Here is a 23,738-nt window from a genome sequence, read left to right as displayed (position 1 = left end):
ATTTTAACAGAGATAACATAGAATGTGCAATCCCTATGGAAGTGTGTGAGGTGGACAGATGGTCTTGGGAGAAGGTGTCCCACAAGTAATCCAGCCCCATGTCATGTAGGACTTTAAAGGTGAAAACTTGCACCCAGAAGCCTACTGGGAGCCAGTGCAGTTTGCTGAGTAATTGTGTCATACGGGTGTAACAAGCTGTGTCCATAACTACCTGCTTTACTGCCTTCTGGATCAACTGAAACTTCAAGGACAGCCCATATTACCCAGGAGTTAAGCTGATATATACGATTTTCTTTCACCACAAAGTCTGTTGAGATGGTGACTACTGTTGTGGTGAACTTTGTGACCAAGTGGGAATTGAACGTTGGGTCAACACAGCTGGATTAGTCCCATTTTAATCTGTATGGATTTATTCCAGTAAACCCAGTTTTTCAGGCTAGCTGGGTAGGACATGTCTGATGTACCAGAAAATAATATTGAGACAACCGGATGCCTCAGCTGTATCACCTAAACATACCAGTTTGACTGTTTTAAAACAACTTGGCACTTTATCAACTATGAAACAGGGAAACAGGAGAGTATTTTTAATGCATGAGTGGAATTTTACTGCGTATGCTGCTCCTCCCTGCTCTAGTCCTCCTGGCCACACCTTTCCCTCCCACCCCTATGCATATCTTGGTTTTTTCAGGGCTGTACCAATGTTTTTGTCTGCTTCCAGAGCTACCTTGGGCAACAAGAGGATTTACAGGAGGAATTACATCTCTGCCAACCTTCCATCATGGCAGAAAAGGTTCCTAACTGGCACAGCTATCTTAAGGTGATTCAGTCCCGTGAATATCAGAGAGTGCAGCATTTTCAAAAGGCAGAAAACATTTTGTTTATTGTACTGGAAAGAGTCAAGACAATGGATCCTAGAGTTATAGTGGATTATTCAAGAAACTTAGAAGCCTTGGAATTTTCCCTCTCTGCTGCAGAAGATGAAGTTACCATGGAGGTTCCCTTATGTGTCAATGCTGAGGTTCTCCTGATGCAACCATGTACAGATGAACAAAGTAATTCTGAGAATGTTACTCATAGGAATTGCCAGGTGCCAGGACCATGCTGTTTAGGGATATCCAAGCAAGAAACCAACCTAGAAAACTGGACCAAAGAAGATGTGTTCAGTGCTGTGGATGACGCCGATTCCAGGGGACATATTGTGCCAGGCAAAGTTCTTCATCTCCTGAAAGAACTGATAGTTGCTGCCATTGTTCACTGCAAGCACCAGAACCTTATTAAGCCAGGTACTGTCTCAGAGGTAAAGAGAGAACGATAGCAAGCTATTTAAAATATTTTTTAAAAAATCTTTATTCAGGATTAGCATTGGAAAAGAGTGAGAGGATTGGAATAATACAAGAGGCTAGATGTAAATTATTAATCAAACCAGCATGTTATTCTTGTGAGGGTATAGGTCAAAAAAATTATAATGTATATGTTGTATTATTCTGTACGACCAAGCGTGTATGATAAAACACACTGGAGGACCAGGAAGAACAATATAAGCGGGTATGGTATACAGTTATCCAATTAAAGTATGCACTCACAAAAGGTTAGCATTTGCAACAGCACACTACCTTGTTTTAATATATTGTATATCGTAATTGAGACAAGGTGATTATCTATATTGCTGATAAAAACAAAATAATAATACAATATTAACCACAGGCATCTATGTAACTTGTAATTTCACTGTAGTACAGATGAGTTCACAGTGGCCAGTTTAATAAGCTAAACATTAAAAAGAATTAGCTTGCTATTGCTACAGAAAAGGAGGTAGGATGAAAGAAAGAAAGAAGCCTTTATGGTATTCTCTGCTTTTAAAAAAGAAGTATTCGTTCTCTCATTACATATTACAGACTTTCAACAGGGCTGCTAATTAAAGGATCTAGCAAATGTGCAAGCATTAGTGAAAGAACTGTGTCTGCCATACTAATTATCTCTGACAATGCACTTTTATTACATGACACACAAAGCAATGAATCCACAATGTGGTTGATTTTGTTTTCCCAGATACTAAATGCTTGCTTTGAGTACTCACTAAATGTTGACTCTCCATCATAGGGACCTAGACTTGAAGGGAATTTGAAGATTATTATGTATTTATTGATTTATTTAATTGTGTTCATGTCTACACAATCTAGCAACTTAGATTCTGGATAGTTTATGAACATCATAAATTAATTCAATGAAAATCCCAGCATGAATTAGCACAGTATTCAAAATTATCGTAATGTAGCAACCACCTGGTGCCCAATTGCCACAAATAGCAGATTGTCTATATAAACCATACACACATACAAAAGTGCTCAAACAAAATCACCTTGGCAACTTTATGCAAAATCAAAAGCAAACTCCTATGGATAGTTATTCCATTATGTTGGGGCCATTACTGAGTAGAACTGACTACCTAGGACATTCTCTGTCTGATCCTTCTGAGGGATAGAGCCCTAAGCATCCTTGTCCTGGAAAACTACATGGGACAAGCAGTATCACTTTGGAGGAAATCTATCACCAAGGTACATTGGAACCAAGTAATAAAGAGGTCAAAACCAGAACTTTGAACTCAACTTGGAAATTTATTGGTAACCAACACAATGGAATAGGTGTTATATTATTGTAGTAACTCTTAGCCCAATATCTTGGACACTGTTGGGTCATTTTCAAAGGCAACCCCATGTAACATGCAATGCAGGAATGTTTCTTAAAGTGTCGTCCTAGGATCCCTGAGTTTCCCCAAAATCTTCTCAGGAGTTTGCAAAATCAAAATTATTTGTTAGCCTAAGTCGAAAATTTATTTATTAAATTTACATGTTGAAAATAATGCAATATTAATATCCTATCAAACAATAATGAGAAGTGGTAGCGGCAGTGAATGGGTGAATAGCTTGAATTAATGCATAGGTAAATTGCTATTGGTTCCACTAATTTGAAAAAAAAAACATAGGCTACCCTATCAATAATAAAGTATATCTGTTATTTTCAGCATTGTAATGCAGGAAAAAAAGGAACTTCCATGTTGTCTTCTATAATATGGGACATCTTGAATTTTGGAACTAAATGCTTTTGTCTGAAATGCAATTAATTTGGAGGTTCACTTTTCTTTTTTATCTTGCATTTCTTTCATATTCCCTTAGGCTTTATCCTTGGTGATTCTTTCTTCCGGCATAAGGCTGGGTGTGATGTTTTTGGATATCTAGTTAAATGTAGATCTTTAATGCTTGCTTAGATTAAAACACATTCCAATACTGAGATTCTGGTTTGATCTTGCAATTGTACAACTATTATGTAGTAATAAATTTCTTTAGGAAATATATTAGACAATACATCAAACTATGACAACAGTTACGTCCAGGAATGCTGAACATGTTATGGCAGATACTAGAACTTGAGACTTTGGCATTATATATGCGGCAGCTTATCAACAAACTGTAACCACTGAAAAATCCACTCAGGGAGCATAAATAGAAGAGGACAATCCTCTATGTAAGGAGGGATGCAATTTTGACAATATGCTATTTTAAAATGTTATAAATACTATTAGAAGTTCAATAAGCCCAAATACTATGGTAAACTCTCTGGATCTGAAAATAGATGACTGCATGTTAATATCTTAGAAAGAATAACTATAATTTAAATGGAAATATGTGGCTGTAATTTGAATAGAAAAGTACTACGACCAGAACAAATGGCATTCCAGGACAGGACAGGTCAATATCAAAAACTGCAGAAGAAATTGCTACAAATTACTGTAACAATATTAGGATAGATAAACTTCATTTTTAAATTTAAAATGTTTATTAAATTAGATATTATTTATATTATATTTTAATATATATCTGTTTTGGAAAATATATATATTTCAAACATATTGTTATGAACATCTATTTATATTCTGCTTAGTATAATGCAGTTTAGTTAATAGAATAACTGATCTTTAAAAATGCTAAAATAAAAAGGATGACATTAATAGGCACACAAGATTATTATATAATCTGAAAACTGATAATGGTTGCTCATCTAGCACAAAATAACAAATATTTTCCAAATATTCAGAATAATTGCTTAAGATATAGCTGATACAGCTTATAATCAAATCAATAAAAACGGCTCTCTAGAAATACTGTAGAACTGAGGTGTCAAACTGGATTTCTTCGAGGGTTAGATCAGCATTGTAGTTCTTTTTCACGGGCCGGCAGGTAAGGGGCAGAGTCTGGACAGATGCCTCCTGCAGCATCCTGCTGGCCAAAACAGGGTGTGGGGGGACCGCATGTGCCCCTGCACCTCATTTTTGGCTTGGATGGCCTCCTGTAGCACTTTGCTGGCCAATGTCAGGCAATGTCGGCTGGCGACCCCCCGGGGAAGAGCCTTCTCTGTGGGGGCACCCGCCTTCTGGAATGAGCTATCCCCAGGGATACGACTGATCCCGGACCTCCGGACCTTCCGCCGGGCCCTGAAGACTTTTTTATTTCAGCAAGCCGGGCTGGGTTAAAAATCTTTTAATTGGGGAATTTTATGGGTAAGGGGTTTTAAATTGGGGAAGCCAAAGATAAATTTAATTTCATTTTAAAGTATTTTAATATTTGTATTGTGTGTTTTTAATTTTGGCTGTTCACCGCCCCGAGTCCTTCGGGAGAGGGGGTGGTATAAAAATTTTAAAAATAAATAAATAAATAAATAAATAAATAAATAAATAAATAAATAAATAAAATGGCAGCCTCCCTCATGGCCCATTTTTGGCTGCAGAATGCTGCAAGAGGCCGTGGAGACGGAAAATGGAACCTGGGCAGGCTGTGCACGGTGCTACTGAGCTCCGTTTTCAGCCAGCAGAGTGCTGCAGGAGACCATTAAGGCCAAAAACAGACCATGCGGGGGCCTAGCGCGACCCCCTCTGTGGCCCATTTTGGCTGGCAGAGGCACCGCGGGCTGGTGGTTTTTTTTTTTTTTTGCTTTAATTTATATGCTGCCCTTCTCCAGAGACTCAGGGTGGCTTACAATGCATTAAGTAATAGCCTTCAGACTTTTTATTTATTTATTTATTTATTTATTTCAATTTATATACCGCCCTTCTCCAATAGGACTCAGGGCAGTGAACAGCCGAAATAAAAACAGAACATACAAAATTTAAAAACAGTTTAAAATGATTAAATATTTTTGGCCGCGATTTAAAACAAACCCAATTTAAAATCAATTAAAATTTAACCCAAAACTGTGGGATCAAGCCAGCCTGGCTAGTTGAAATAAATAAGTTTTCAGGGCCCGACGAAAAATCCAGAGGTCTGATATTGTACGTATCTCTGGGGGGAGGTTGTTCCAGAGGGTGGGCGCCGCCACAGAGAAGGCTCTCCCCCTGGGGGTTGCCAGCCGACACTGTCTGGCGGACAGCACCCTGAGGAGGCCCACTCTGTGCGAGCGTACTGACCGGTGGGAGGCTATTGGTGGCAGAAGGCGGTCTTGTAAATACCCCGTATATTTATACAAAGTCATCTTATTGCCCCCACAATCTGGGTCCTCAGATTGTGCTTTGATATTTCCAGCTGGCCCTGCGGGCTGGATCCAGCCCACAAGCCTTGACACCCCTGCTGTAGAATGAACTGAGTAGACCTCTCCAAATTGTAAAAGCAGCCATGTCACTGAACTGCTATGTTCAGTTGCTTTAAATGTTTCCCCAAACTGTTTGTTCATTTCATTGTATGGACAAGAGTTTTACAGACACCACCAGTTAAATAATGTTAACCAGTTAATAAAGTTAAATAATAAATAAATAAATAAAGTTAAATAATATAGTTATGGTCTCTCTCTCTCTCACACACACACACAATAAGTTAATAGGATAATAAAATAATAAAATTTTATTTTAATAAAATTACTATTATTGTGGTATCTCTTTGCTGACCTTACCAACATCAGAGAGCTGACAGATTGCTGGATCTGAATGGTAAGAATCTAGATCAAAAGATGGCAGCAAAGGAATAAAGAACATGTTAATTTTTTGCTGACATCTAGTGTGCTTTCAGATTTTTGCAGCGCAGATCTGGTAGCCCTATTTGTATGATATTCCAAAAATGAATACTGGCTTTCTCTTTAAGTACTAAAGAATGCTTTAAAAGAATGCTTTAGAATTTTAGAAGAAATGTTTTACACCTCATGAGAGTGAACATGTCATCTCTGCTAATCGTGGAAGCACCCACATTTTTTCAGGCTTATATAGAAATTTAGAAACGGGCCCAGCTACTTTAAGAATAGCAAAGTAGTGATGTTTGCACAAGTCCCAAAGAGTTTCCTTTGAGTCATTTCTGGAGAAGGCAAAGCCCTACACGTTGAACATTAATCAGAAGTACTTCATACCTCACATTGGCATGGCACCTTTCTGTTATTCATTAAAGGAATGTATCTTGAAAAAAGTACCACTGCCTGACTTTAATGAGTAGATTCCTTAAAATGGTGATAGCTTTCTTTTTTTTCAAGCTCTCACTGAAGCCTGAAAAGGTACAGGTGCTCTTAGTCAAATAAACTTGGATGGCTCTGTACTACTTATTTCTTATGGTGCATTATCTAAGGAGAGTTCACTGGGTTGGAAATGAGCATATATATTTGCCCTAGCTGGCTTACTTTAAAATTCAGCAGATGTTTTTACAGCTCTCATTTACACTTATAACACTCACTCTGTGTTGTTATCCAGTCTCAAATTGTTCTGCTCAAAAACAAATGCTTAGTTATTGTGATGCTATACTTTATTTGGGATAAGTTTTTTCTTGCTCAAGGGACTTGGTTCCTGCCTGTTTTTAAGGGAATGCATTTTTCTCCTCATGTGACTGCTGCTTTCCAATCTGCTTGATGCTGTTACACCCTACAGCAATGTTTTCTCATGTACCTGTATCAAGCCAGGAAGAATTACAGGAAATGATTTAAAACTGAAGCAGAGCAACTTACAGTAAAAAAAATAAATACATAAAAGCAGAGTAATAATAATAACACAGCAAGAACCAAACATAAAAAGTAACAGTTACACCAAACAATTAAAATCTTTTATAAAACTCCAGCAGAATTGAAAAGGTGTTTGCTATTTAAAGAATATTTACATATCTATATACTATACACATCTTCCAGCCAGGGCAGGATTTTAATTCATTTCTGAAACAGAGGAAGTAAATTACTAAAAAGACAACAAAACAGAATGCAGATTTCTATATTCTGAATATATCATTTTATGTGTGCATCATTAGACTATACAAAATAGAAAACAATTAAAAAATCTGCACAAATTGTGAAATAATTACAATAAGTGTATCTCAGCAGACACTGACCAGCTGACTTATTTTTCTTATTTAATCCAGATTCTTATTATTAGTGGGCAGCCTCATGGTTGTGTTCCTCCTTAATACAATTCTTTAGCTTAAACTGAATATGGACAGACATGAAAGATATTCAGAACAAAAGGGCCAGCACAGGGCTGGGACACATGTACTTGGTCTCTATTCACTTCAGATCAGATTACAGAGTCATGGAATTGAAATAAACTATTTACATCCAGCAGTTCTATGCCTCTATTCATTGATTCAGTTTTAAGTACAGGTAGTCTTTGTTTAGGACTTTGTTTAGTGACGGTTAGAAGTTACAATGGTACTGAAAAAATTGACTTGTGACCATTGCAGCATCCCCATAGTCATGTGATCAAAATTCAGACACTTGGCAACTGACTCATATTTATGACAGTTGCAGTATCCTGGGGTCATGTGATCACCTTTTGTCATCTTCTGACAAGTAAAGACAATAGAGAAGCCAGATTCACTTAATAACCGTGTTACTAACTTAATTACTGCAGCAATTCACTTAATAACAGTGGCAAAAAAGGTCATAAAATAAGGAAAAACTGATTTAACAACTGTCTCACTGAGAAAAAGAAATGTTGGGCTTAGTTGTGATCTTAAGTTGAGGACTCTTTGTATTATTCACACACATTATATGAAAGCAGATTACCACCTCTTGTTACTTGATACCACTGACGAGTTTTACTATTGGGATTCTCTGTACCTCCACCATCTTTCACTTGGAATCCTATACCTTAAATCCATCATTCGACGTCTTGCACTCTGGTCTGATGGAGCATAGGTCTTGATTTTCTTTTGTGTGTGATCACTTTTAAAGTATTTAAAGAGGGCCATATGTTTTTTTTAGCTCTCTTCCCAAGGCCAAACAAACTAGGCTCCTTCAAACTCTTTAGAATACTTAGTTTCTAGGACATTCTAACAGCTCTTCTCTGAACTTATTTCAAGTTTCTAAAGTATGTTGTGGATAACTGGATACAGTACTATACTCAATGGAGTGTCTGATCAAAACAAACAAACAAACAAAGAAGTGGAACTGTTACTCTTGTAATTTAGAAACTATATTTCTGTGATGTAGATAAAAAAATGTTCATAAGTTATAAACTTCACTCATTTTATATTCAACTTATAATTTATATTATAAAACATTCCAGGTAACACATATTATGGGTAGTCTGGTGATAACAAGATAGGAGAAATGGGTCCAATTGAATATTGCCTGGTATCTCAGTAGCCTTCACTATTTATCATGGTATCTATTGGGATAGTCTCTGAGGGTTGGGAGTGATGATCACCATTTGGTGGTGGTTCTCTTCCTTCTTAAAGGGGAGGTTCCAGTTGATAATGGTGGGGAAAGATTGAGACTGATGCTCCTTTGCTGTGGAGAGTGGCTGGGCTGAATGTTCTCATAATAATTTATGAATGTTGGAAAGGTACATGCTGTTCAGAATTATCAACATATGATAGGTAAGTAAATAAAGTAGTCCAGGCACATTTTTTTCTTCAAGTTTTACTACACTATAAAAAGCGAATAAAACATTATAAATACAGATATCCTCTGGATACAGTGGCATTCATGCAATATAAACTAGAAATTGTTAACACTATAATGGTTTAGATAAGTTAAACTTTCAAAGATAAGAAGAAAAGTTTATATTAATCTTAAATATAATTTCTAAAATCTTACTAAAAATACAGTTGCTTGAATTGTACAATCAAAATTAAATGTGGCATTGATAACAATGGCAAAAATAGGTTTATACAGAAAAGGCAGTTATAAGATTATGAGGATTGTAGATTCAGAGATAGGTCAGAAAAAGGCAATAAAAATTTGATTTCTGCCCCACTCTTCTAATGGTATGCTGTTCTTGGAAGACAAATGGAATAAACATTAAATACTGAAAAACAGATGATGTGGGGAAAAAAACTAACATGTTTGCATTATGCGAATATGCATAACAGGTCAGGGTCTGAACAAGTCCCAAGCTCTTTCTCTTTGTTGTTTCCCCACAACTAGCAGTTATTCAAATAAGAACTTGAACAACACATATGGACTGTCACACCCACTGCTAACTCTATTATGAATATTTATGTTGATTTCAAAACACTATTTAATTTTTTTTCTGCTAATTTTCTACAACTTGGTACTCTCTAGATAAGGGGTGTCAAATTCATGTCGTCACAGTGGCGTGACATATCTTGACATTCCCCACTTTTGCTAAACCGGGCGTGGTCGTGGTCAGTGTGTGATGCATCCAGTCCACGGGCCACGAATTTGACAGCCCTGCTCTAGATGAATGGACTGTAATTCCTATCACTATCAGGTAGAGCAGAGTTATCTGTGATGATGGGAATTGTGTTCCTGTATCAGGAGGATGCTTGCTTGGAGCAAAAACAACGGAAAGGTAGTTTTTTTAAAATTTCAAAACTTGGGCAGGAATGAAAGAATTAGCTCCAGAGACCCAAAGTTGTAAATCCATCAGTCCATTTCTAGAATTCTGATACGCAGAAAGCCATCATAAGCTATTTTATTCCTGTTAAAATAAACTACTTCTGGCCTGGCTATTGGGTAAGATGAGAGAAACCACTGGCATACTTTCATTTAACTGTTATTACAGAATTAACTGCTACGGTATTACTTGCAAGGGTGGGTTCTAACAATTTTCTCCTTAGAACAGCTTTTATGTATTGGCCTTACTGTTGTCACAATAATGTCAAAGTTTTATATCAAAAAAGTTTATTCTCCCTACTTTAATTTTCTTTGTTTAGGTGTGAGAATACTTTGAAGTATGGATAGTGACAGATAGGCAAGAGGAGGGTGTCACCTGTCTTCCTTGTTATGGAGGTCTTTTCCTTTATTATCTCTTTGTTCTGTTGCCACCACTAAATCTATTTCTGCTTTAGAAATTATTTAAGTCTCTAATAAAATGTAACTGGGTGGAACATGGGAAAGATATACATAGCAGAGACACTTACCTAGAAATAAAGGAGCAAAAGGAACTTTTGTTAAATAACTAAACATTGTTTTAGTACAGATTCAATTATTTCCACAAAGTATCAATATCTCATTAATACCTGCCTATCCTGGCCCACAAATTATTCCTAATATGTGCCTCACACAGAGAGTTATTTTCAGGGGACATGTAGCCCCGGCCCCCAGATCCATCCTTCTTCCTACCCGTCAAATTTATTTGCTCTATTTTTTTCTTTCTCTTAGAATATATCCTGGGAGATGACCTGACTTAACATCTTTTAATTGGAAATTCCACATTGCAATCCTCCCAGGGGCTGGTGGGGTAAATTATTTTACCAAGTTGTATAGAAAAATTGAGGGAAGACAAGCTAGGATTCACAATGGCTAAAATATGCAATCAGTTTTAAGATACGGTGTCTGATTCAGACAAATCAGTACAAATTCTTTTTAAAGAATGGGAGACTCCCAACGATTCTTGACATAGGACCACAGTTGAGCCCAACATTTCTGTTGCTGGGTGAGACATTTGTTAAGTGAGTTTTGCCCCATTTTATAACCTTTCTTGCCAGTTGTTAAGAGAATCACTGCAATTAAGTTAGTAATACTGTTGTTAAGTGAATCTGGCTTCCCCATTGACTTTGCTTGTCAGTAGGTCACAAAAGGTGATCACATGACCCCAGGACACTACAACTGTCATGAATATGTGTCAGTTGCCAAGTGTCTGAATTCTGATAATGTGACCATGGGGATGCTGCACTTGCGTGAAAAATGGTCATAAGTCACTTTTTTCAGTGCTGTTGTAACTTTGAATAGTCACTAAACAAACTGTTGTAAATTGAGAACTACCTGTACTTCATTTAGTTAGATAATATGAAGAATCACTTTACTGGCAGGGGTTTACTATTAAGTCAGTGGCCACCAACCTTTTGGGCCCCAGGGACCGGTTCGGTCGAGAGAGGTTTTTCCACAGACGGGGATTGTTTCGCATGCTGCCTGCCTCCCACAGATGGGGCTTTGCTTATTTGCGTGGCACAGTTTCTGGCATGCCACAGCCTGGTTCTGGTCCATGGGCCAGGGGTTAGGAACCCTTGTATTAAGTTACCTTGCAAACATAAAAAAAACTAATTCATATTGATTTTGATTTATTGTACACAAGTTATACTTAACTCTTCATAAGTGGAATTTTCCAGTATTATCCTCTTTGTAATGTAAGCTGCATATCATGCCATTTTTCATTGATATTAGGGGTTTGCATTGCTTCCTGTTTGTGCTTTTGGACACTAGCATTATTTGTCAAAGATGCTAAGACCCTGGAGCTAAAGAGGCTGAAGTTGACAATTAGTTTGCTATTGTCTTTTGACTTTCACTGTGTTTTTTCCCCCTTAAATCAGGTGAACTTAGTGCTGAGAGGTTAAATGAGGATGGGATGCAGCTGCCTTTGTTGGTGTCCAGTGACTGGAAAACGATCTGCTTCAACATTATCCCAGTAATGAGGAGAAAGCAGGATGCTCTGAACAACTGGCAAGAAAGAGGTTTCCCAAAAGGCAGTCTGAGCAAAGTCACTCAAGAAGCTGTTTTCATTCCTGCCAGTTACCATCACTGGAGGTAAAACTGATGCTGTTGTGAAAGCTGCCTTATGGGAAAAGGCCCGTCTTTTAACATAAAAGCCTCATCCCAGATGCACTTCTAAGATTTCTATGGTTTAGTATAAAGGAAGGAAAAAGATAAATGATATGTATGGCTTCTGGTTTCCAATTCATACCTACCAATATATTATCATATTTTTATACCAAGTTCATGAAGTGTTTCTTTTTAAACGCAAGTATGAATGCACTATCCTGTCTTCTTTTTGTGAACCTGAAGATTTCTGAGAAAAATATACAGGCTAGGTAGCCTTCCCTTGCAGACAGAATTCCCAGCAGCATAGACTTACATATCAAAAATTTACATGGGAAAATTAGCTTTATAAAATACAAGGCTTCTTTACCCATAAGGAAATGTCTGTTCCTTCTGGGTACATATTATAAAGGACTGTAAGTATCCCCTAATGAAGAGATAAAATATTAGTTACATACAGTATATCAGAGTTGCTTAGATGTAGAGTAAATTATCTTAGAATAGAGTTTGGAATAGAACATTCTGTCCAAAATTCTATGATACTGTCCTAGAGTAATGAGGTTTCAAGGTTACATGTCTCTCCAGACCTGTGCTTTCTAGCCCCTTGGAGCCCTCTGATAATAAAATTGTCAAAAATCAAAGGAAGGGAAATCTATCATTTTGAGATGGGAAACGCATCCTATAACATCTATAAATTTAAAATAAATTATTTAAAAACTTTCAAAATTCAGAGGAAAAGTTAACATCTTGTCCCATTTATATCTCTGAGGTGCTCCTTCATACCCACCAAGAATATTAGGTATCGTTGCTGGCCACCAAACTTTCTCACCTGTGCACTTTTCACAGTTGATATAAGGAACAAACAATACAATGTCAGAGAGTTGTTGGGCTATCCAAAACTTTGTTTGATGTTTATAGTTTAAAGCTGTCAGACATAATATTGCTGTGGTTTTCTTAAGCAACTTGCTTAGGCATGATACTGTATATATTATTATATCTACTCATAAAATCTCTATAGGTAGAAATTAGAGGTTGGCATCCGCAATAGATTACATATAATCTGGTGCTGTCAGTAATTGCTGTGTTCTTCACAAAGGCATGCATGGATTATAAGATTCTGATGGTTCTGTGGGACTCATTCTTATTGCCATCTGAGCTCCAAATTCCCTGGTAATTTGATCAGTCCCAAAATGGAAGCTTAAATCACACAGTTTCTCCACTTTGTGTGTCTTGCTTGCTTCATGACCTTCCATACCTATGAATTTAAAAATAAATAAATGCCTTGGCAATCAGATCTATGTATTTATTCCAAGGACAGAGCATTTCAAAATAGTTTTAGGTACACACATGGGCTTCTGAATACTAAAAACAGACCAAAATTTTTATTTATTCCCACATGCCTGAACAGGTAGCCCTTGCTTAATGTCCACTCACTGAGCAACCATTTAAACGTATGGTGGTATTATGAATGAGTGGTACTAATAACCAGACATTGTACTTATGAAGGTTGCAGTCTCTCCATGATCACATGATTATCATTTGTGTCTCTTTTTTGCTGACTTCTGATAAACAAAATCAATGGGTAGGCTAGCAGGAGGTCACAAATAGCGACCGCATGAAGTTGCGCTTAACAATATTGTGGGATCTGCTTAACAACAGCAACAGGAAATGCTAGAATTTCCATCACCAAGCATCACAATCATGTGATGTCGTAAAACTGTGTTGTTTAGTGACAAAAATACTGGTCCCACTTATCATCATTAGGAGAGGACTACCTGTAATACCCTAATTCGTGATCTTAGGCATTTACACAATAAATAGAAAACATCAAATATATATAACAAAATTTCAAATGCAGCACAGATCCATTGTTTCCTCTAAAAGCTCACTGGATTGAGATTTTTATTAATGTGAAGCTGCTACATCCAGAAAGACAGGCATTTGGATTCCAACTTACTGAAAGAGTGGGACATAAAGCAGTACTTCCCAATATGAACACAGAGAGCAAACTCATTTTGGCCAAAATACAATTCTGCAAATTCATAGGTTCAAAGCCATATATGGCTTTAAATATCAATACTAACATGTTGGTCCCTGTGTGTTTTACTAACCAGTGCAGTTAACTCAACATAGGTACAGCAATATAACTCTAATATCTTGCCATCAGCAGTTGGACTATAGTTAATACGAATCAACTGCAGCTTCCAAGTTGTCTACAAAGGAACCACCTTGTAAAGTGTGTTATAGTAGTCTAAATATGAAGTGATGGGAAACTGAGTTGCTGTTGCAACAGCATCCCAGTCTGAGAAAGCCACCAACTGACATACCAGGTGAAGCTGGGAAAAGGTCCTCCTGGATAGGAAGATAAGATACTGATGCATCAGTAACAAACTGCACTGCTTTTTCTACAGGGACTTACTTATTTTCTATATAGCAATTGGCTTTGGTATATGAATGGAATGGAATGGAATGGAATGGAATGGAATGGAATGGAATAGAATAGAATAGAATAGAATAGAATAGAATAGAATAGAATAGAATAGAATAGGTTGGAAGGGACCTTGGAGGTCTTCTAGTCCAACCTCTGCTTAAGCAGGAAACCCTATACCATTTCAGACAAATGGTTATCCAATCTCTTCTTAAAACTTCCAGTGTTGGAGCATTTACAACTTCTGGAGGCAAGTTGTTCCACTGGTTAATTGTTCTAACTGTTAGGAAATTTCTCCTTAGTTCTAAGTTGCTTCTCTCCTTGATTAGTTTCCATCCATTGCTTCTTGTCCTGCCCTCAGGTGCTCTGGAGAATAGCTTGATTCTCTCTTCTTTGTGGCAGTCCTTGATACTGCTATCATGTTACCCCTAGTCCTTCTTTTCATCAAACTAGACCTACTCATTTCTAGCAACCATTCTTTATATGTTTAGTCCATAATCATCTTTATTACTCTTTGCACTCTATAGAATCTCAACATCTTTTTTATAGTGTGGCAACCAAAACTGGATGCAGTATTCCAAGTGTGGACTTATGATTGGCAATTGTTTAGATTTTAGGGGTAATCTAATATACTATTCTATCAGAGAATTGCCATTCTGGTCCATATTCTAACCATAATAAAAATGAATTTAACATTTGACTACTTTTATATTGGGATTATTTATGACCAATGGTAGCTCTTTGCAAATAGGTCAAGGTCATTAGCGTAAGGCAGCTACATTTAATATTGGTATGAATTATTTTTTTCTCTCAACCTTTCTATGACATATAGTAATCAATATGTTTTATTTTACAAAATAATTATCCCTCTTTGGTATATAAACAAGGAATCCTCAGAAGCAAAGCAGAACACCTATTTGATCTGGCCAGAACTGATGTGTAGTGCACAATAGGTGGGGAAGTCTTGCTTGCACACAATTATCAAGAGCATAATAACAAAACGAGGAAGGCTAGAGATATGCTAATATTACCTATGGGCTGATTTTACTTGTAACGTATCTGCAAATGAGTGAGTGACTGAAATAGCTACATACTTGCAATAAAAATACCATATAATAGCACATAATATGATAGCACTGGTATGTGACAGGGAAATGTTACTGAACCTGACTACCCACCCTTGACATGCCTATATGTTTCATAGTACGTGGAATTCTATTCATCTGTTAGTGCAAATAGTTACCATCAAATCTGAGAGCATAAACCAATGCATTATGAAACAGAAACATTTTGGACTCTAGATCAGAGGTAGGTTTCAGCAGGTTCTGACCAGTTCTAGAGAACCGATAGCGGAAATTTTGAGTAGTTTGGAGAACCGGTAGTAAAAATTCTGACCGGCCCCACCCTCATCTATTCTCTGCCTCCCAAGTTCCAGCTGATTGGGAGGAAATGGGAATTTTGCAGTAACCTTCCCCTGGATTGTGGTGGGAATGGAGATTTTACAGTATCCTTCCCCAGCTATGCCCATCAAGCCACACCCACCAAGCCATGCCACACCCACCAAGCCAAGCCCACAGAACTGGTAGTAAAAAACATTGAAACCCATCACTGCTCTAGATACATATACACATATACATATACACTTTCTTCCCTAGAAGGAAACATATAATTATATATATTTTGATTGCCAAAAATATACAAGAATATTTTAATGTTGTTTGCAGAGAAATCTGTATAGTTTAGAATGTGGGAACTGTGGAAGGAACTGATTTTTGTGAACTGATCTTTGCCATTTATTTCAGAAACAATGTATCCTCCTTTAGAATCACAAAAGCTGTCAATTGTCTCCACAGTCCCTAGGTCTCTTAAAACAGAACTAGGAATTCCTTAACTCTCTGGATATTCAATAATAATAATAATAATAATAATAATAATAATAATAATAATAATAATAATAATGTAATTCTTAGTATTTCATTACCTTTGCTAGTTGAAGTGTTAGGAAGTGGAGAGTCACCTTGTTTTAGGTAGCCATATTCTCAAGAAATTAGTTTGAAATACTAATATGCATGTTGACTTCTCTAGTAATTCTCAGCATGGATACTAATATGAATTGGGGATAAATGAATCCTACAGTGAAGCAGACTAAAATCTGAAATAAAGTGTTAACTTTTAGCTGCATATTTTTCTTGTTAGGTACTCCACCAATCGTCCCATCTCGAAACTTGTTCAAATTGTAAGCACCCTAAAAGGATATCGCCTGGACAGTCTCTGCCTTCTTGACCAAATCAACCATGAATATTGGAGAGAGAAAGGGGAAGAAAAGGGGCTCACATTTCAACATTTGAAGGTTGGTGGGATTTTTTTCCAGGAGTGCAAAACTTAATTTTGGTTCAGATGTATAGCTATTAATAGTCTAACACAGAAAAGATAATAACTGAGAATGATCAAATGCCTCCCCCCCTTCCCCCATTCCTGAAGGCTCCTGATAGATTGGGCTTTAATTTTCTGAATTAAGGGAAACCTTTAGGTAGCATCTTTAGGAGGAGGAGGTAAGGAAAGTAGTTTAGTATAGGCAGAAAATAGGAACGCTTCTCTTTGTAGGTATCTTCTCTAATGTTTGATTGGCAAAGGGTCCACTATGGAACATCATAGAGTACTGGAGATCAGGACTAGTGAATCTCACTTATCTCCCTGTGCTTCATATAGCAATTGAACAAAGATTAAATATGGCTTACACAAATTGCTGAATATTGTTAAATTAAACATGATTGCAAATCTGTTAAATGGGAGCAACTCTGAAATGTTCTGAACATTTTCTTTCAATGTAGGCCTAGAGTTTTTACAAACTTAGCAGAATATCAAATGCTAAATTAGAATTTCATGTTTTGGATGTGATCCATTCCTTACCACTGCAGAAAAGATGGAGTAGTAGAACGTGTTTTACAAAAATCTGGGTGTGTGCCATACAGCTCACAAGCAATGTAGCTTAACTATTACACCTTTTGATTTTAGCTAGCTATATGTTCATTCGAGAAATGAGGCCAATTTTAGAATGAACTGAAGTAAGATTTATGGTTTGTTCTTGTTCAGCTTTGTTTATGAATTCTGTTATTAATTGAACAATAGTTTATTAAGCTTATCATGCCTTAACTTTGTGAATGGCTTTTTAAAGCTTCCAGTACCTGCATTTTCTTTTCAATTGCAACTTTAAAAGCTTAGGAAACGTCGAAGAAACAACATACTTCAATGCACTGTGCCCTACACCATTAACCCAGGGAACTCTACTACACCCCCAAAACAACATCTAGTAGCTCAAACAAAATCTTTGCTGCATGGCACATGTATTTTATTGGGAAATGTAGATTAAGCAGGCTCAAAAAGTCAGTGCCTTCATAAGTGTACCAACACGCTATGAATCTGATGCCGATGCCCATTTTGCTCTCTGAATTTGCTCTCCAGTGTAATTTTACCATGTATTATACCAGGAAACAGATAAGATGGGCTCAAAATATCAGCACCCTCCTAAGCATATTGATGTACTACAAATCTGTTGGCGATGTCCACTTTACTCTGAATTCATGGAGACCTAATTCTAATCCTAAGTGAATTTGTCTCCAAAGGTATTTTCTCATGTATTTTACCAGGAAATGTAGATAAGGAAGCTCGAAAAGTCAGCACCCTCCTATGCATACGACATGCTACAAACCCATTGGCAATGTCTATTTTGTTGTCTGAATTCATTAATCCTAAGTGAAACTGCCCCACAATACGATTTTCCCATGTATTTTAACCAGGAAATATAGGTAAGGTGGGATCAAAAAGTCAGCATCTTTCTAAATGTACTGATCCACTACAAATCTGTTGGCAATGTCCATTTTGCTCTCTGAATTAATGGAGATCTAACCCTACGTCAATATGCCCTCTCATGGAACTTCCCATGTATCTCACCAAGAAAAGTAGATATGACAGGCTCAAAAAGTCGGTGATCCATCTATTGTTATCAAAATGTATTAAGCTCAAAAGATCTATTCAGCTATATTTTAAATGATTTAATAAGGACCAAAGGTTTCAAGACTACAGGTAGTCCTCAACTTACAACAGTTTGTTTAGTGACTGTTCAAAGTTACAATGGTACAATGGAAAAAAGTGATTTATGACCATTTTTCATAGTTACGACCTTTGTAGCATCTCCATGGACACGTGATCAAAATTTAGATGCTTGGCAACTGAGTCATATTTATGATGGTTCCAGTGTTCCAGGGTCATGTGATCACCTTTTGCAACCTTTTAACAAGCAAAGTCAATGGGGAAAGACAGATTCACTTAAAAACTGGGTTACCAACTTATCAAGTGTAGTAATTCACTTAACAACTGAGGCAAGAAAGGTCTTAAAATTAAGTTAAGTGGGCAAAACTCACTTAACAAATGTTTCACTTAACATCAGAAATGTTGGGCTCAATTGTGGTTGTTAAGTCAAGGACTACCTGTAGAAGGAAGCTACCTTTGGTGTCCCCAAAGTTGGGGAAAAGTTTATTTTTTCCAACTTTTAACAATAATAATATGTTTGGTTTTACGTATATTTGAAAGGCTTTTTTGCACTGCCTTTAGTAATTATTCTTACTTCCTCCTAGATGATATTGCTGTGGGCTACTCATTTTTTTCCTTCCTCTGAAGACTGGCTGAGTCTGGAAGGATCAGTTTATCGTCTCCTGGTGATCTTACTCTGCTGCTTGGTGACCAAAGATCTTCCCCATTTTTTATATCCAGAGCAAAATCTGTTCAAGAATGATAGTCCGGACCTAACTGCTTTGTATCCCAAAGTGGAAAGCTTTGCCATAAGTCCTAAGTATTTCCTAAAGTTTCATTTTGCCCAAAGAGAAGGCAAGAAATTCTGTCAGAAGGATAATGGTCTCAAAGCTTTACTTCAGCTCCCTGCTGAAAACAGAGACTACTGGGATACTGCCTTTTTTGATATGCTGCTCAGCAAGGTAATTAGTTATAAATATAAGGTTTAAAATTTATAATTTGATCTTTTTCCAGGCCTGTCTGTAAGATCTTGCGACTTTCCCATGGATTCCCTAGTATAATCATTCAAATATTTATTAATGTACTTTTACATGTAACCATTTAATTACCTTTACCTATATGAATGTTCTGCTTACATTTCTTCAAGATGTTTAGATATAAGTGAAATTTAAATAGAAGAGAAGCCTTTCCAGCTTCATATATGTAATTTTTACTACAAATACAATGCATGTTTGTTAGCATTCACTGATGGCTGAGCTAAGTCCTTACTTTGCATCCTATAAATATATGGACATTTTTCTTTTTAATGGGGCATTCTACAGCTTAATTACTCCGTATTATTTCAGCACTCGCCTCGATTATACTCTCCAATAAGGGCCTCTGCTGAGTTTAAATCTCCTGTGATAAAACTTTAATCAAAAGCAACAATACACTTGTGTTTACAAGTGAGAGTTAGAGATAATTTCCGAAGAGACATTCATGTTTATTTATTTATCAATTTAGACACCGCCTGTCTCACTATCTAAATGACTTTGGGTAGTTTATAGATTCAACCTGTTTGGGAGGGAGGAATTAGCCTCTTTCAGAGGGAGATGGGAAACAGCCTTTTTTGAAAGGTAGAAAGAAATTAATTCAACCTGTTTTGGATGGAAGCACTCCTTTGTGCGCAAGAGATCTGGAACAGGTCGGCTACCAGTGTAAGACTGCCTGCCTGCCTTCCTGCCACTAGTCACGGGGGAAAGGCATAATCTCACTGCCTCAATTTAACCTTGACAGTAAAGTCGCTTGTTGCTGCTGCAGCGTAGACTGAGAGAGAATACCTGTCACATGATGGTCCTGCTCATTCTGTACTATAGCAGCACCAAGCAATCCTTGCTGCTGCAGTTAAATGGAGACGGCAAACTTGTATGGCGGTCCTTGCAAGTCACAAACCCGGAGTGTTGTAATTAAATTTGTGATTATTTCATTTTAAAATATAATGTTATTTATTTTATTGTGTTTTTATTTTATTTTGTTAAATATTTCCCAGTTGCGTTTTAATTTGGTTTAATTCCTTTGTTCTGGACCTATTGTTCTTAAGGGTGCTGCCTGTTTTTCATTGGGCTTGTATCTAGCCCTAAGGGTTTTTTCCCCCTGTTCTTTGGCATAAATATGCCAAGTTAATAAAAAAAATACTACTTTTCTTTCCTTGGATTATTACTACATTGTTTTTAAGTCAACTGCTGTACTGTTTTAGCCTTTTAACTATGACCTGGTAAATTTACTAAAGAAAAAGAAACAAACCTTGCAGCAGAAAAGTAGATTGTTTAAAGAAAGAAAAACAGCATTTCCCACAGAGAAATCAGCAATATTTTATATATCAAGCATTATTATATAGATTAGGGTATAGATTATATGCTATTGGACATTGCTACTAAAAGGTTATTAAAGATCTACAGGCAGCCACCACTGACTCAGTTGAGGGCACATTTCTCTCTGTTAAATAAATAGTCAAAGCCCAAGGTCTGCTCAAAAGAAAATAAAACAGTTCAGGCAAAACATACAGCAGTGTTTGATATGACAATACAGTAGTGCCTAATAAGACTGAGGACAAATATAAACCAACGTGGGTGTGGGAACAGAAACATTAGGGAGCATCATCCCAATAGAAGTTAGAATCTAGAATACCAATCTCAGGGAGAGGTGTGTAATATGCAGTATTCTGTCACAGTGGTAAGCTGTGCAACTCCAGTAAGGTTCTTATGTATGTATGTAAGAAACAGTGAGGTAGTTGAGAAAGAGGAGCTACAAAACCATTAATTATGGATGCATTTAGCAGGGTTTTTTTTTTTTTTTTTGGTAAATCTTGTCCATAATACCAACATGCCTGCCAACCATTGTGGGAAACAATTACTGACAAATTAACCATTCCAATGAATAAGTGTGGAAATGGAAATGGAACCCATCCTAGATATTCCTATAGAATATCTGACGCAGCAGTGTTCAGGGGATTTTGCTCTTCTTGTGAGAATGAGAATAGAATGAGAATAGTAGTGTCATGGTGTTATATTTCATATTAACATTTGCCCTTTTAGGATGTGCCTGTGACACATGGCAATACTGCTTTCCTTAACCTGTCAGTCTCCTTACCATGGCAGCTATTGGATCTGAACATTTCCTTAAAAGCCAGTTCTACAATAATGGATGTGTTATTTGATATAGTTTGATACTTTTTTTTTCCAGTTTCAGGCGTATCAGATTAAAGACACACAACGGATCTCTGCTATGTCAAGCACCTTATCAAAGATTAAGAAAATGGTCCATAACGAGAGTTGAAAATTCTTGTCTTTCCTGCCTGGATGAATTTTTGAACATGCTTTATATTTAGCTTATTTCTTGTGATCAAGCTTCAATTCTGATATTTTTGGAGTTTCTTGCTCAATAAAATAAAGCACATATAGCATGTCACTCTTCAGTATATAAAAGTAGCACTTGTTGAATTCAATTTCATTACTAAGAATGATGGTCCAATTTGTAACTACTGTCTTTTATACAGTAAGTAAAATATAAACAGTGGTCTTGATATACTGTTTAACAGAGGTTCACAATCTGGTGCCTTTCAAAGTTTAGAAAGAATCACCAGAGTTCTTCCAAAAGTTGCTACCAAATAGTAATTGTGAATGTGACAGTAATAATAATTACATACATGCAGAGTAATCATATTAATCTAATTACTGTAACTTAAAATTAATATCATTTTTGTACAGGGCTCCCACAGTCTTCATTCTGTTCTCCATTCACCATGACAGAATAAGATAGTATACTCTTTAAATAGTATGCTACTATATTAGAAGAAAATATTAAGATATTCTGAATCTCTTTAGGAAATTCCAATATTCAGAATTAATACAGGAAAAAAACAATCTAAAAAAGAAGCTAAGTATTTTTAATAGCTTTTTCAGAGCTGAAGAATATGTGGACAGCGCAGTATGTTATTGTTGTAGATTTCTAAAGGCTGAAAGCCTGATGAAAAACATAGCATAAGAACTTCTTGTCATCTATTGCTTTAGTAGGAATTTCAGCAGTTCTTTGCTCACTGCCCCCCCCTACTGATAATGATTGGTAGTACATCTATGAATTAAAAACTGCACACAATATCTAAGGGGCTGCCACAAAGAAGAGGGAGTCAATCTATTCTCCAAAGCACCAGAAGGCAGGACAAGAAGCAATGGATGGAAACTAATCAAGGGGAGAAGCAACCTAGAACTAAGGAGAAATTCCCTGACAATTAGAAGTTCATCAGTGGAACAACGTGCCTCCAGAAGTTGTGCATGCTGCAACACTGGACGTTTTAAAGAAGAGATTGGACAACCATTTGGCTGAAATGGTATAGGATTTCCTGCCTGAGCGGGGGGTTGGACTAGAAGACCTCCCAGGTCCCATCCAACTATTCTGTTCTGTTCTGTTCTTACACTTGCATACATCTGTGAAAACCTGGATGTTAATCTAGAGCTAACCCCTTTTTCCCATGCAGCCCTTGGAGCCAAAACAGCTGCCATCTGCATTGTAGAATGTGATCTTTTGTGAAGAACATACACTTACAAAGCAATGTTAGATCCTATATAATGTTAATTACAGTCATATAATGTATCTGTATTCTTTCTGCATAGGAAGAATTTATGAAGTAATAAAATCATAGCATATCTTTTTGTATGATTGTACCTAAAGTTATATATGTTTATGGCGCTGCCATTTAGTCATTGTTATTTTTAATTCTATTATGTGTGTGTTAATTCATATATTATGATTATGGGCGCAGCTCGTTACGCCCATGTAACACCTCTCCTACGCGAGCTGCACTGGCTCCCGGTGGTCTTCCGGGTGCAATTCAAGGTGTTAGTTATCACCTTTAAAGCGCTCCATGGCTTAGGACCTGGGTACCTACGAGACCGTCTTTTGCCACCAATAGCCTCCCACCGACCGGTTCGTTCTCACAGGGGGGGACTACTCAGGGTACCGTCAGTCAAATTATGTCGACTGGCGACTCCCAGGGGGAGGGCTTTCTCTGTGGGGGCTCCAACCCTTTGGAATGAACTGCCCCCGGATATACGGAATATCCCTGATCTCCGTGCTTTCCGCCATGCATCAGACCCTGATGTTCCAACAGGCGGGGCTAAACATACGAACATGTGAATGATTTTTTAAATGTTATCTAATTCTGGGTTTTATTTAATTGACCAAACTAAGTAATAATTTTAATTAGCAATTTTATGATGTTTGTGTGTCTATATTTTTCTTGACTGTACACTGCCTTGAGTCCTACGGGAGAAAGGCGATATAGAAATAT

The 23,738-nt window shown here is 36.9% G+C and overlaps 1 protein-coding gene across 1 annotated transcript; it reads left to right on the top strand.

Annotated features, from left to right (window-relative positions):
• Positions 1 to 672: 672 nt before the first annotated feature.
• On the top strand, positions 673 to 23,112 carry MAB21L4 (mab-21 like 4). Its single transcript, XM_034439502.3, has 5 exons — positions 673 to 1,283; positions 11,730 to 11,943; positions 16,580 to 16,733; positions 19,018 to 19,374; positions 21,635 to 23,112. Exons 1-5 carry the CDS (start codon positions 779 to 781, stop codon positions 21,725 to 21,727), a joined length of 1,323 nt encoding a protein of 440 aa, XP_034295393.2. The 5' UTR covers positions 673 to 778; the 3' UTR covers positions 21,728 to 23,112.
• Positions 23,113 to 23,738: the final 626 nt, after the last annotated feature.

Source organism: Pantherophis guttatus, chromosome 6 (assembly GCF_059756535.1).
Source record: "Pantherophis guttatus breed Tessera chromosome 6, ASM5975653v1, whole genome shotgun sequence".
Classification (NCBI taxonomy): Eukaryota; Metazoa; Chordata; class Lepidosauria; order Squamata; family Colubridae; genus Pantherophis; species Pantherophis guttatus.
The sequence above is the reverse complement of the archived record's forward strand: the minus strand, read 5'-3'. Positions and strand labels throughout refer to the sequence as shown.